This window comes from Marmota monax, unplaced genomic scaffold (genome assembly GCF_021218885.2).
Source record: "Marmota monax isolate L192 unplaced genomic scaffold, Marmota_monax_Labrador192_F-V1.1 WCK01_AAM20220418_F8-fsc00044, whole genome shotgun sequence".
NCBI lineage: Eukaryota > Metazoa > Chordata > Mammalia > Rodentia > Sciuridae > Marmota > Marmota monax.
In genome coordinates, this window is record NW_026695198.1 from 13994747 (window position 1) to 14008861 (window position 14115).

The 14115-nt window shown below is 34.4% G+C and overlaps 1 protein-coding gene across 1 annotated transcript in view; it reads right to left on the minus strand.

Moving 5' to 3' along the window:
* The window catches only part of Prex2 (phosphatidylinositol-3,4,5-trisphosphate dependent Rac exchange factor 2), a 298856-nt gene that overhangs the window by 86344 nt on the left and 198397 nt on the right, over nucleotides 1–14115 (minus strand). Inside the window, exons 33-34 of the mRNA XM_046428586.2 lie at nucleotides 8372–8474; nucleotides 1943–2086 (exon numbers count right to left, since the gene is read on the minus strand). Coding sequence (XP_046284542.1) covers nucleotides 1943–2086; nucleotides 8372–8474 — 247 coding nt within the window. The remainder of the gene's footprint in view (nucleotides 1–1942; nucleotides 2087–8371; nucleotides 8475–14115) is intronic.

A 14115-nucleotide genomic window follows, 5' to 3' on the forward strand; every position in this document is an offset into this window, starting at 1 on the left:
GAACCCAGGGCATTGTGCATGCTAGAGAATTGCTCCACTACTGAGCTACATCTCCAGCCTTTTTATTTTATTATGAGGCAGGGTCTCAGCTGCCCAGGATGGCCTTAAACTTGTGATGTTTCTGCCTCATCCTCCCTAGTAGCTATGATTACAAGCATGTGCCACCACGCCTGCCTTATCACTGGCAGATTTTTAATGACACAAACTGTTTTCCAGCCATCTTTACCTATCTGTGACCTCAACTACATGAATTGTTTCCTGTATTGCTTATTCAAACCATTTTTCAAATTTTGCTGCTTTGAGAATATGAAAATCTAATATTTATTATAGTTTTTACTTAAATTACATTTTTAAAGTGATATTAAATTCATCAAATACTATATATTTAGGGGTTGTTTTTAAATTGGCTCTTGCCAAAATTGTAAAACAGTGGCTGCTTGCAAAATAATCATTTTCCTTTGTACATTTGCTATTGGGTATGATTATTCAGTTATTTCAGGTGTTATGTGTCACAAATGCAAGATTTTTGAAAAAAATATGCTTAGTGCCATCTGTCATATCAGTAATTATTTCAAAGACAAAATTTTTAAAAAGAGAAAAATATATGAAGAATCGTTAACAACTGTAAGCCCTAATTAAACCTTTAAAAAGTTAACATTTCAGAACACTGTCTTCTTAAATTATCTATCCCTGTAAGGGTTTTTTTTTGTTTTGTTTTGTTTTGTTTTACATATTTAAGGTTAAATTATTCTAATATATCTTTTTGCCCATTGTTTCTTCTTTTGTATTATTTTTCATTCCGGAATCTTTATTACCTTCACAGAGTCTACCAATAAATCATGGTCCTCTGAAAAGAAATGAAAATACCCCTTAACAACTTCACTGAGAATGTCTTCTACATAAATGTATTCTTTCCAAGGATCTGTCTAGTCAATTGCAGTTTCAAACTATAACAACTGAAGGAAGGTAATCTATCATTTAGTATTTGAAGTTCTAAAATAATATGTATGTAGCACAAAACAAAACTTTCACTTGGTAGGGAATTTAGACTTAACACACATGTCCATTCTTTAGTCATACAGATTGATTATACTTTTCTCCTCTTCTCATTTTTTTATAAGAACATTAAAATTCCACAGCAAAACCAATGAAGCACTTAAAAATTTAAAATACGTAAAATTCCCTATGATATCAATCAGAGAGGTTGACATAATCTTATGACAACAATATGCATATTTTAGAAGGTGGTGGGGATCCTAAATTAAAAGAAACTACATAATAATTTGAATTTCTGATTCTTTTTGGGCATCACAAAAGAAAGATTCAGGATCTTCCCCAGAGACCTAGTCTGTGGCAAGCATCTTACTCATGCTACTCTTGACTTCTTCTACCACAGTTGACACTCATATTTATTTTTTTAAAAAGTCAGGAATATTTATTTCTTGATAAAAGAAGTGACATAATGACTTTCAAAAAAGTATCAATTAAATTACCCAAAGATGAGAAAAACATTTAGCATACGTGTGCCTTACACATACATAAATCAAAGATTGGAGATTAAAATATGTATATAAAAATAATCTGCATGCACTATATTTTCAAACATCTTCTCTCATAATATATTCTAAACATACAATTTTAATGACTTTACCATAGTTCCACTTATCTAAGCAAGTTTATTTAACCTTATTAGATTTACCATTATTTGTTTGAACAACTTGTCTTATTTCTCCCTTGTAAGTAATGCTATAATCCTATTTGATAAATATTTAAATCACAGATGATTCCTTCCCACAGTAAGTATTCCCTGAAGCAAATATATTACCTAAATGTTATAAGAATTTTCAAATTAATGGAAAAAATCTTGATTGTTAAAATTAATTTTAAAAATTGATAAACAGCAAATAATTTAGTCTGTGAAGCATACAAAGGAAAAGTTTACCTTGTGCAAAAAGAACAGGATGAATTTTAAACCCTCCTCCATTTTTCAACCTTTGGGGCAGTTGTTCAAAATGGTAACTATCAATGTAGAAATAAACCTTCAGAGCTTGCCGGCTTCCTTCCACTTGATATGTAAGAGGAACATCTAAAAGGACAATGAATGTTATATTACTTTCTAAGCTCAGAATATGCTATATAGGATATTTGGATTATTTAAGGCAGGTATTTTTAACCTTTACAAACAATCCTGATAATTACTAGTAAGTAATACATTAAAAGTGTTCACGCGTATCAAGTTCAGGTTAGACATAAAATATTGTTCAGTAAAAGTGTACTGAACCAGATTCTCATTAGCTAAAACAACCGATTTATGACTGTACCACATATAAAAATTTGTAATAGGAAACTTCGTTATACTTTGACATACCAGATGTCTCACTTAACTAGATGAGGAGTTTAGCTACACATGGCTTGGATTCAAAATCTCCCAGGGCAGCTGCCTCATTCATATTTGAGGCAAAATGAGACCTTGGGGTATATTTTTGAAGTAGTATGCAAGGAATTGAGTACATACCAACCATTAACAAAATTAGCATGGGTTTTGTCAGCTCCATTCCCTGAGCACCAGATCAAAAATAAATCATCTTCTACTGATACTCTACAGTCATTTGAAATTATCTGTCCAAATTGTAGCTACTTCCAAAGATCCCAAATTTAAGTACTTAAAAAAATCAACTATTTGAAAAGCTGAAATGCTATAAGTTTTAACAATGCGATCATAATTCCTCTTCATTTTATGATTTAATCCATGACAAACATTTACACCTCGTTAAAAAAGAATGTGAAAATCTTCCTAAAAAGCTAAAATGGTCAAACTATCTTGTTAGAAATCAAGGGCTAAATGTAGTAGGCATTTAATACATGTTGTTAATTCAATATTTGTTACTTCTAACCTGCTTCTTGAAATATGAATAAAATAAAACTAGAGTTCAAGGTCAAATGGCATCTATGATCACAGATTCCAAAATCCTTACTAAATTTATCTATTTGCTTCTTCTTATCAATAAAGGAGATATTACATGAACCTTTACAAATCTCTTTTATGCCACCTAATAATGAATATTGTATTTTTGTTACTTTTTTTTTTAAAAAAAAAGAAAGATAGAAAGGCATAAGTTTAGGAAAGAGAGAAAGTTTCTTGGTGAAGGGGTTGCAAATGAACAGCATTTTAATGATTGGGAAAATCTTTTCTTTTTTTCCTGGTTTCTAAAATAAAGAATAAATGATGTATGGACAATGAAGAAAACATAGATTTATATACATACTAAATATTTGTATCTTCCAGCTCTCCTTTCATATATTGTCATATATAGTTTAAGTTATGTTAAATTTCATTCATTGAATACTCACTGGTATCAACATTAACACTGACTAATAATGGTGATGGGGTGTGGGGGGAGCATGGGAGGAATGAAGGAACTTTAGATAGGGCAAAACGGAAGGAGGAGAAGGGAGGGGGCAAAGGGGTAGGAATGATGGTGGAATGAGTTAGACATTAGTACTCTAAGTACATGTATAAGACACGAATGGTGTGAAAATACTTTGTGCACAACCAGTGTCTTGAAAACATGTGCTCTATATTTGTAATATGAAATGAATTGCATTCTGCCATCATGTATAACAAATCAGAATAAATATAATAAAAAAATTTTTAAAAAGAACTACCCCATGTCCATGGTTAGAAGACTTAATAATGTCAAGATATCATTTCTTTCCAACTTGATCTATTGCTTTAATGCAATACATGATCAAACTTCCAAATTATTTCATGGAAATTGACAAAATGATTTTAAAGGTTAAAAGGAGTAGCCAACACATTATTTAAGAATAGAATTGGAGGACAGACAGTACCGGGAATCAGGATTTCTATAAAGCTACAGAAATCAAGATAGTGTGATATTGACAAAGAATAGAAAAACAGATCAATGAAACCCAGAAACAGAAAGCCCTAAAACATAGTCATGTAAACACAGACAATTTATCTTTGAAGAAAAGACTAAAAGTAAAATGATGGAATGAACATAGTCTTTTTAAAAAAATGGTTCTGGAACAACTAAACATCTACTTGCAGAATCTAGTCACTGAGCTTACTGCCTTTACAAAATTAACTCAAAATGGATCAGAGATCTAAAAGTGAAATGCAGAACTACATAAATCCTAGAAGATGGTATAGAAGAACATCTGCATGATCCTGTATATGGTGATTCCATTTTAAACAAAAACAACAGAATAATCAATAAAAGAACTGAAAAGAGGCCTTCATTAAAATTTAAAACTTCTGTTTTGTAAAAATAATGTCTAAAAATAATGTCAACAGAATGAGAAGCAACAGACTAGGAGAATATATTTCAAAAGACACATTTGATAAAGGACTGTCATCCAAAATATACAAAGAATATATAAAACTCAACAATAAAAAAAAAAACTTTTCAAAAACACTTTTGAAAATTATTGGCTTTTACTTGTGGCAATTTATCTATGGTGAAAAACAAACCCTGTCATTAGGATTAATGATTAAAAGTTCAAAACCATTTTTTTTTAATATGGAAAAGTTGTGTGGTCAGATCAATGGAAGGAATGACCCTTAGATGAATTTCAACAAACAGTGCCATCCCATCTCCGCAAACGTGGCACCCAACCACTGAGTGGGCCAGTCAGTTTGATAAGTCTTTTGACTTTGAAAACTCTCAAAAAGGGTTGGATCTTTTTCATCCTACAGTTCTCAGTTTAAAAACTCGTTGTATAGAAAGCCTTCTCTGGTTACCATTTAAAGGACCACCTCACCCTATCTTATTCTTTTTCTTTATATATATATATATATATATATATATATATATATATATATGCTATTTCCTTCATAGGATTTATCAGAGTCCTATCTTTGTAGTTGATATCTTATTCATGTCTCCCAACTAGGCTGTCACCTAACGGATAATATATAAAGTAGTCATATTATGAAGAAGGAGAACATCTGGATGATCCTCCAGGACAATAATAAAATGAATTAAAAAAAGTCTAATTCATCATATCTACATCTCTAGGCATGGTGCTTGGCCCATACAGGCATAGCAGGGGCTCAAAAATATTCTTTCTCCTAGTGTTATGGTTTGGATAGGAGATGAGCTCTGAAAGCTCATGGTGAGACAATGTAAGAATGTTCAGAGGTTAAATTATTAGATAATTAGAGCTATAACCTTATCAGTGGATTAATCCACTTATATGGATAAGTCTGAAGAGGTAGGTAGGTAGGGTATGGCTGGAAGAAATAGGTCACTAGAGATGTGGCTTTAGGGTTTACACTATGTCCCTGGTGAGCAGAGGTCTCTTCCTCGCTGCTTTCTGGCTGTCATGCCCTGAGCTTCCTTCCTCCACCCACACCCTTCCACTACGATGTTCTGACTCATCTTGAGCCCAGAACTATGGAGTTGATAGACCATGGATTGAGACCTCTGAAACTGTGAGCCAAAGTAAACTTCCTCCTCAAAGTTTTTCTTCTAGGGTATATCCGTCACAGAGATGGAAAGTTGACCAAAACACCTAGAAATTAATTATTATAAAATTATCTGTTTCACCATTGAAAAGGAGAAGAACTGCTATCAGTATTTCTTTTAAAAAATGCAGACTTTCCACAAAATAAATTTAATTCTATACAATCTAATCATTTGGCTAGTATATTCCCCCTTCACTATATTTCAGTGATACTTTCCTTATCACTGAAGTGGCAAAGTGCCCATTTATTTCTTTGTGTCTTTCACTAGTCTCTAAGCTCCAGGCCAATAAGGACTTGTTTTATTATCATTATATTCCTAGAACTTAGTGCAGCACTTGGTGGTAGTGGTGGTGATGGTGGTGGTGGTGATGGTGGTGGTGGTGGTGGTGGTTGAGTGTGTGTGTGTTTAAAAACTATTTCCTCGATAAAAATAAGATGTCTTCAATCTAGACTTCTTGGCATGCCATAATTCTTTTCATAATGCTTGGCATGCCATAATTCTTCTAAATTTTATAATTCTCTAATACAAAAATAAAACTATTGGTGAAGCTATAAATATGCTTTTGGGGGAAAAAAGTCAGGGAAATAAAGTGAGGAGAGACTTAAACACTTAACTGAGTACTACAGTGAGCCACATATGATGCTAGAGGATTACTTATTTCAGCCTCTCAACACTGTGAGTTAGGGGAAGTTAATGTTCTCATGTTTGCAGATGAAAATGGAGCCAGGATTTCAACTCAGGTTTCTCAAGGTCAAAGTCAATTGTTTCTTTATACCTTTATGCTTCCTCTTTTCTGTACCCACTACTCCCTTCACAGACAAGCAGTCCATTACTATCCATTTGCATGATGCAGAATTTATTAGTCCATCTAACTCCTCTGTTTCTACATGTATAGAAACGTGAAACTGTGCAATGAATGATAAAACTCTAGTTTCCTTATACTACTTACATAAGACTTGACGACCCCTGGGTTTTGAATAATTCTCTACTCTCTTGAGCCAACATAAAATGAGAACTACGTTCTTATCATCACTTTTTGATATTTGCTTGGAATATTTACTCATGTAGCATTGAAACTAGCTCTACCTTAGAGAACTATTTTCACAAGTCAAGATAGTGCTTTGAGGAAATACACACAAACATATATTGCTGAATATGTATTACAAAGCTTGTTACAGGTACAGCTACATTCATATACAACCATTACTTCCACCTTCTCGGTTACCTTTAATATTTAGCACATGTTCCAACGTGCCAGTGTTAAAGCTCTTACAGTGGGTTTATAACAAGTAAGTGTTTTATCAAGCATATGATATTCTTTCTTCCACGGCTCCACAGACCCCTTGCCAATAAAGTCACATTAGAAACACAGAAAACAGTACTTCTGTGAGCTTATAGTTCATCAGGCAAAACTTTAAAAACATATTAGATCAAAAAATCATAGTCATCTCTGCCTTCAACAAAAGTGTGCCTATGCTACTGAAGTAAACAAAAATACATCCTATTCCATATATATTCACAGATGATCACACAATTGGTTCAAATAATGCCCCTTGTCATATTCTCTCTTGAATATAACCTGCATTTCCAGCTTTGTACATCATGTTCTGATTCTCTTGTCCACTGTTAGAAACACAACTTTAGTTTTGTTTTCTCTCTACTTTCTTAAAATAATATAAACAGCACTGACATTTCTTTTTCTTTTTCTTTTTTTTTTTTGCCATCTGTACAGTTATCTTTGAGGCCAAGTCACCATGATCTCTCACCCTAGTCATTCAGTGGGTAGCTAACTCTTCCCTGGGCTTCTGTCCTAGTCCAGGGAATGATCTATTCAACACAGCAGCCAGAGGCAGACTTTTACTATGTAAAGCCAAATCCTGTTGTTCTCAATGGCTTGGTTGGAAAGGCAAACCTCTTCCCAGGGAGTGATGAGTACTGCATGGTCTGCTCTCTCCCTCTCTGATCCTCTCATTTGCTCTCCTATACCCACGCAGGCCTGCTTGCTCATCTGACAGCACGCCACATACATTCCCACCTCGGAGTCCACTGTGTGTGGGACACCCCGCTCCCAATATCTGCATGACTTGTACCCTCCACCCTGTCAGGGCTCTGTTCTCCTTAATAAGGCTTCACTCACTGCCCTATTCTTTGTGACTTCTCATCTACCCATTCATCTTTTTCCTTTATTCCCTTTTATTATTACCTTCTAATTCATTATAAAATCAACTTGTTCATTTGGCTTATTATTGTCTTTCTCCACTTGAACATAAATCCAATGAGCTACAATGACTTAGTTCTCTTGAGTCTAACACCTGGAAAATTCTTGGCCAGAAGTAGGCATTCAAGAAACTTGTGTTAAACAAATGAAAGAATAATTATCATTCCTAAATAAGATCATGGATTCAGTGAGCCTCTACTGAGTCCCTATTTATTGTACTAGACCTTAAAAAAAGGTGAAAAATAATCTCTTCCAGCCTGAAGGAGCTTACATCTTTATCATATCGTGGGGAGGGGGGGTCCTCACACTTATGAAAAAATAAGGAGGCACACACAAAAAAACAGCAAACTATGGAAGATTCCTTGAACTGATAAATTCGTTTTAAACCAATGCATGACAATGTTGAAACAGTATATGAATGATCATGACTTGCAAAAACTAGAAAATGTGAACATTAAACTGTAGGTATTGCTACTTTTCTGAATGTATACCTTCTAAATTACTGGCTTTTGTCAGGTTTAGTGATAGAAAATTGCTAAACCAAAAGGGGGCTTTTCAATCCTTCAATTCATAAAGTAACTATACAAGATATTAATATCAAAGATGTAGCATATGCTATTGTCTGGTGCTGAAGAAATTCTACAAACACATAATTACTTACTTGCAACCAGTGGTTCCTCTTCTGATGGTTTAAAGTAAAATGAAACCTTTTCCAAATCAAATAGTGCAACCAGTGTATCTTCTAGCATGGCTTGTTCATCGGTCTACAAAGAAAGAAAAACAATATGACAAAATAGAATGCAATGACATAATGTAAATCTGGATGAAACATAGCTTCATTTGTGCTTCATTTACATGCAAAATATTATCAATTCGTCCTTAAGACCTTCCTGACCAAAATGAAATTAACAAGTTCCAGAAAGTTATACATCCCTTTTATGATTTTATATTTTTTCATTTTCTCTGTTGTTTAAATGGTTATACACACATTTTTTTCAGCCTATTTTGTAGCTAGACTGTAATCATGTTGATTTCATTTACAAATAAATTCATAGAGCATGACATTTGACTCTTAGTTTCTAAAGTTTCATAAAAATAACAGCTGACAAGCAAAAGTATAATTTTATTTTAAAATCACATTATATAACAGCTACCCTATTTTATAATGGGATAATTTATTCACTGTTCAATTTTCTGTTTATTAGAACTGTGATAAAAGCAATTTCCACATATGTATATATATTTGTCTCGCAAAGAGCTTGGGGGCAAGAATTATTTTCGCTTAACTGTCTTTAAGGAGATTTAGTCTAGAATCTTGTGAATATCTGATCCAATTTCTTTTAACCATTTGTCTCATTCTTACAACTTATAATTTTCAAGCTTTGGCATCTAAGGCCAGAAATACTTATCATATCAGTGTGACTCTTAGCAATATCACCATGCTATCAGATTTTGGTCTTCTTATTAGCAGTTTAATGCATTCTCTATAGGGTCTTTTAATAGTCTCATAATGAAAATATAATTAACCTTACCACAAACAACTTTTTAAAATTCCCTTAATGATGTACATGAATCTTTTAAACAACTATCACTACATGTTTTAAACAACAGTTTAATATGTTAGTATAAGCTCTTACCATATATTTTTTTAATTTTTTATTGTGGGTTGTTCAAAACATTACAAATTTCTTGACATATCATATTCCACACTTTGATTCAAGTGGGTTATGAACTCCCACCTTCACCCCATACACAGATTGCAGATTCACATCAGTTACACATCCATTGATTTACAAATTGCCATACTAGTGTCTGTTGTGCTCCGCTGCCTTTCCCATCATCCACCATCCCCCCTCCCCACCTCTCCCATCCCCTCCCTTCCTCTCTTTCTACCTCCTCCACTGTATAACCCTGAGGGTCTCCTTCCATTACCGTGCAATTTCCCTTCTCTCTCCCTTTCCCTCCCACCTCTCATCCCTGTTTAATGTTAATCTTCTTCTCCTGTTCTTCGTCCCTACTCTGTTCTTAGTTACTTTCCTTATATCAAAGAAGACATTTGGCATTTGTTTTTTAGGGATTGGCTAGCTTCACTTAGCATAATCTGCTCTAATGCCATCCATTTCCCTGTAAATTCTATGATTTTGTCATTTTTTAATGCAGAGTAATACTCCATTGTGTATAAATGCCACATTTTTTTTATCCATTCGTCTATTGAAGGGCATCGAGGTTGGTTCCACAGTCTTGCTATTGTGAACTGTGCTGCTATGAACATCGATGTAGCAGTGTCCCTGTAGCATGCTCCTTTTAGGTCTTTAGGGAATAGACCAAGAAGGGGAATAGCTGGGTCAAATGGTGGCTCCATTCCCAGCTTTCCAAGAAATCTCCATACTGCTTTCCAAATTGGCTGCACCAATCTGCAGTCCCACCAGCAATGTACAAGTGTACCCTTTTACCCACATCCTCGCCAGCACTTGTTGTTGTTTGACTTCCTAATGGCTGCCAATCTTACTGGAGTGAGATGGTATCTTAGGGTGGTTTTGATTTGCATTTCTCTGACTGCTAGAGATGGTGAGCATTTTTTCATGTACTTGTTGATTGACTGTATGTCCTCCTCTGAGAAGTGTCTGTTCAGGTCCTTGGCCCATTTGTTGATTGGGTTGTTTGTTCTCTTATTGTCTAATTTTTTGAGTTCTTTGTATACTCTGGATATTAGGGCTCTATCTGAAGTGTGAGGAGTAAAGATTTGTTCCCAGGATGTAGGCTCCCTATTTACCTCTCTTATTGTTTCTTTTGCTGAGAAAAAACTTTTTAGTTTGAGTAAGTCCCATTTGTTGATTCTAGTTATTAACTTTTGTGCTATGGGTGTCCTATTGAGGAATTTGGAGCCCGACCCCACCGAATGTAGATCGTAGCCAACTTTTTCTTCTATCAGACAGCGCGTCTCTGATTTGATATCAAGCTCCTTGATCCATTTTGAATTCACTTTTGTGCATGGCGAGAGAAAGGGATTCAGTTTCATTTTGTTGCATATGGATTTCCAGTTTTCCCAGCACCATTTGTTGAAGATGCTATCCTTCCTCCATTGCATGCTTTTAGCTCCTTTATCAAATATAAGATAGTTGTAGTTTTGTGGATTGGTTTCTGTGTCCTCTATTCTGTACCATTGGTCCACACGCCTGTTTTGGTACCAGTACCATGCTGTTTTTGTTACTTTGCTCTGTAGTATAGTTTGAAGTCTGGTATCGCTATACCGCCTGATTCACACTTCTTGCTTAGCATTGTTTTTGCTATTCTGGGTCTTTTGTTTTTCCATATGAATTTCATGATTGCTTTCTCTATTTCTACAAGAAATGCCGTTGGGATTTTGATTGGCATTGCATTAAACCTATAGAGAACTTTTGGTAATATCGCCATTTTGATGATGTTAGTTCTGCCTATCCATGAACAGGGTATATTTTTCCATCTTCTAAGATCTTCTTCTATTTCTCTCTTTAGGGTTCTGTAGTTTTCATTGTATAAGTCTTTCACCTCTTTTGTTAGGTTGATTCCCAAGTATTTTATTTTTTTTGAAGATATTGTGAATGGAGTGGTTGTCCTCATTTCCATTTCAGAGGATTTGTCGCTGATATACAGGAATGCCTTTGATTTATGCGTGTTGATTTTAAATCTTGCCACTTTGCTGAATTCATTTATTAGCTCCAATAGTTTCTTTGTAGAGCCTTTTGGGTCTGCTAGATATAGAATCATATCATCTGCAAATAGTGATAATTTAATTTCTTCTTTTCCTATTTTGATGCCTTTAATTTCTTTCGTCTGTCTAATTGCTCTGGCCAGTGTTTCGAGGACTATGTTAAACAGAAGTGGAGAGAGAGGGCATCCCTGTCTTGTTCCAGATTTTAGAGGGAATGCCTTCAGTTTTTCTCCATTCAGAATGATGCTAGCCTGAGGCTTAGCATAGATTGCTTTTACAATATTGAGGTATGTTCCTGTTATCCCTAGTTTTTCTAGAGTTTTGAACATAAAGGGATGCTGGACTTTGTCGAATGCTTTTTCCGCATCTATCGAGATGATCATATGGTTCTTATTTTTAAGTCTATTGATGTGGTGAATAACATTTATTGATTTCCGTATATTGAACCAGCCTTGCATCCCAGGGATGAATCGTACTTGATCATGGTGTACAATTTTTTTGATATGTTTTTGTATCCGATTCGCCAGAATTTTATTGAGGATTTTTGCATCTAGGTTCATTAGAGATATTGGTCTGTAGTTTTCTTTCTTTGAAGTGTCTTTGTCTGGTTTAGGTATCAGGGTGATGTTGGCCTCATAGAATGAATTTGGAAGTTCTCCCTCCTTTTCTATTTCCTGAAGTAGCTTGAAAAGTATTGGTATTAGTTCTTCTTTAAAGGTTTTGTAAAATTCTGCTGTATACCCATCCGGACCTGGGCTTTTCTTAGTTGGTAGTCTTTTTATGGTTTCTTCTATTTCCTCAATTGATATTGGTCTGTTTAGGTTGTCTATATCCTCCTGACTCAATCTGGGCAGATCATATGACTTAAGAAATTTATCGATGCCTTCACTATCTTCTAATTTATTGGAGTATAAGGATTCAAAATAGTTTTTGATTATCTTCTGTATTTCTGAAGTGTCTGTTGTGATATTGCCTTTTTCATCCCGTATGCTAGTAATTTGAGTTCTCTCTCTTCTTCTCTTCGCTAGCATCTCTTACCATATTTTGGTACAACATTTGTAGAGGGTAAAGGAGGTGATAAGAAATTTTCATTGTATGAAAAACAATCAGTAAGGCAACCCCAGATTTCAAAGAAGTACAATACAGACGCAAATAGGTTGAGAAAATTGTCACCTTTGCACTCTTGGGTATTACCTAGGGGTAGAATTTCTGGATAATACAGAAACTCTATGTTTACCATTTTGAGGAACTAGCAAACTGTGTTCCCAATAGTTGTGCTATTTCATATTCTCATGACCAATTTATGAGGATCACAGTCTGTCCATATCCTCACCATCACTTGTTATTATCTGTCTTATGGATTACAACCATATCCATAGCACAGGTGATGTAATCTTTCTTCATAATTTGAGTTGCATTTCCCCAATGGCTAATGATGGTGATCATGTTTTCATGTTTTTATTGCCATTTCAAATCCTTTGCCCAATTTTAAACTGGGTCATTTGTCTTTTTACTGTTGAGTTATAAGGGTCCTTCGTGTATTGTAGACTAGGTCATTGCTTAGTTATATGATTGTAAAATTTTCTCCTAATCCTCGAGAATGCAAATAAAATTAAGTTTTGCTTTAAAAGAAGCAACATCTGATTAGATGATGAGAGTTTTAAAGTAAAGAGAATAATAAATCTCATTCATTTACTCATTCATTTAACAAATATTTAATGTGACAGGAAGTGAGCTTCCTATCAGAAATTAATTTACATTTGACAAACAATGACTAATTTTTATTTTGTTTTAAAACACTTTTCCAAAAATGCTTTATTTCAAATTAACCAAATAAAAAAATCAATCACCTGTAATCTACCTACTTGGGAGGCTTAGACATAAAAGGATTGCATGTTTGAGGCCAGCCTGAGCAACCTAGTGAAATTATCTTAAAAGAAAATAAAAAGGGCTGGGAATGTAGCTCAGTGAAGAATAGATACCTAGCAAGCACAAGGTCCTTGGTTCAGTCCTCCAGTACCACAAATAAATAAAAATAAATCACCCACATGGAGTGCACAGATTCTTTCCAAAGAATCTACTTAGTTACTTTGAAGTACACTGAGATGGACTTCTTTCCCCATTATTCCAGAATCTCCTACAGCTGTGCAGTTCAGCAATCACCTTGTTACCCTCAACATCACCCAAAGCATTATTTTTATGTATAACTTCATACATATTTAACTCATACATAACTCAACCTTGTTACTTAGTAGCTACATTTTCTATGTATGCTTTAATGAATGAAATAGGATTTCCTACTGAAAATCATAATCCCTTTTAACACGCACCTGAGATTCATATGTAAAAGTGAACATCTATGCCTTTAAACATCATGACCACTATCACAATCACAGAAAGTACATGTGAAAAAAAACCCTCCAAATTTAGTACAGTTTTATTTTTCAAATATTTCAAAATACTTTCTTCATATCCAGTGTGGATGCACACACATGGCCAATTCTATTACAGTTAGCACAGGGCTCTTAGATTCAACAGGGCAAATGTGATACAGAAAAACCACAATTTCTTTTAACACATGCAAATTCTAAACAGATCATCAGACAGCACACATGCATGTGACTTGTCTGAGTCTCCTCTATGAAGTACTCTCCTGATTATCAATCTTAATGGGAATTCGGATTTCACAGTGGGCTGTTTCTTCTGGACTAGAT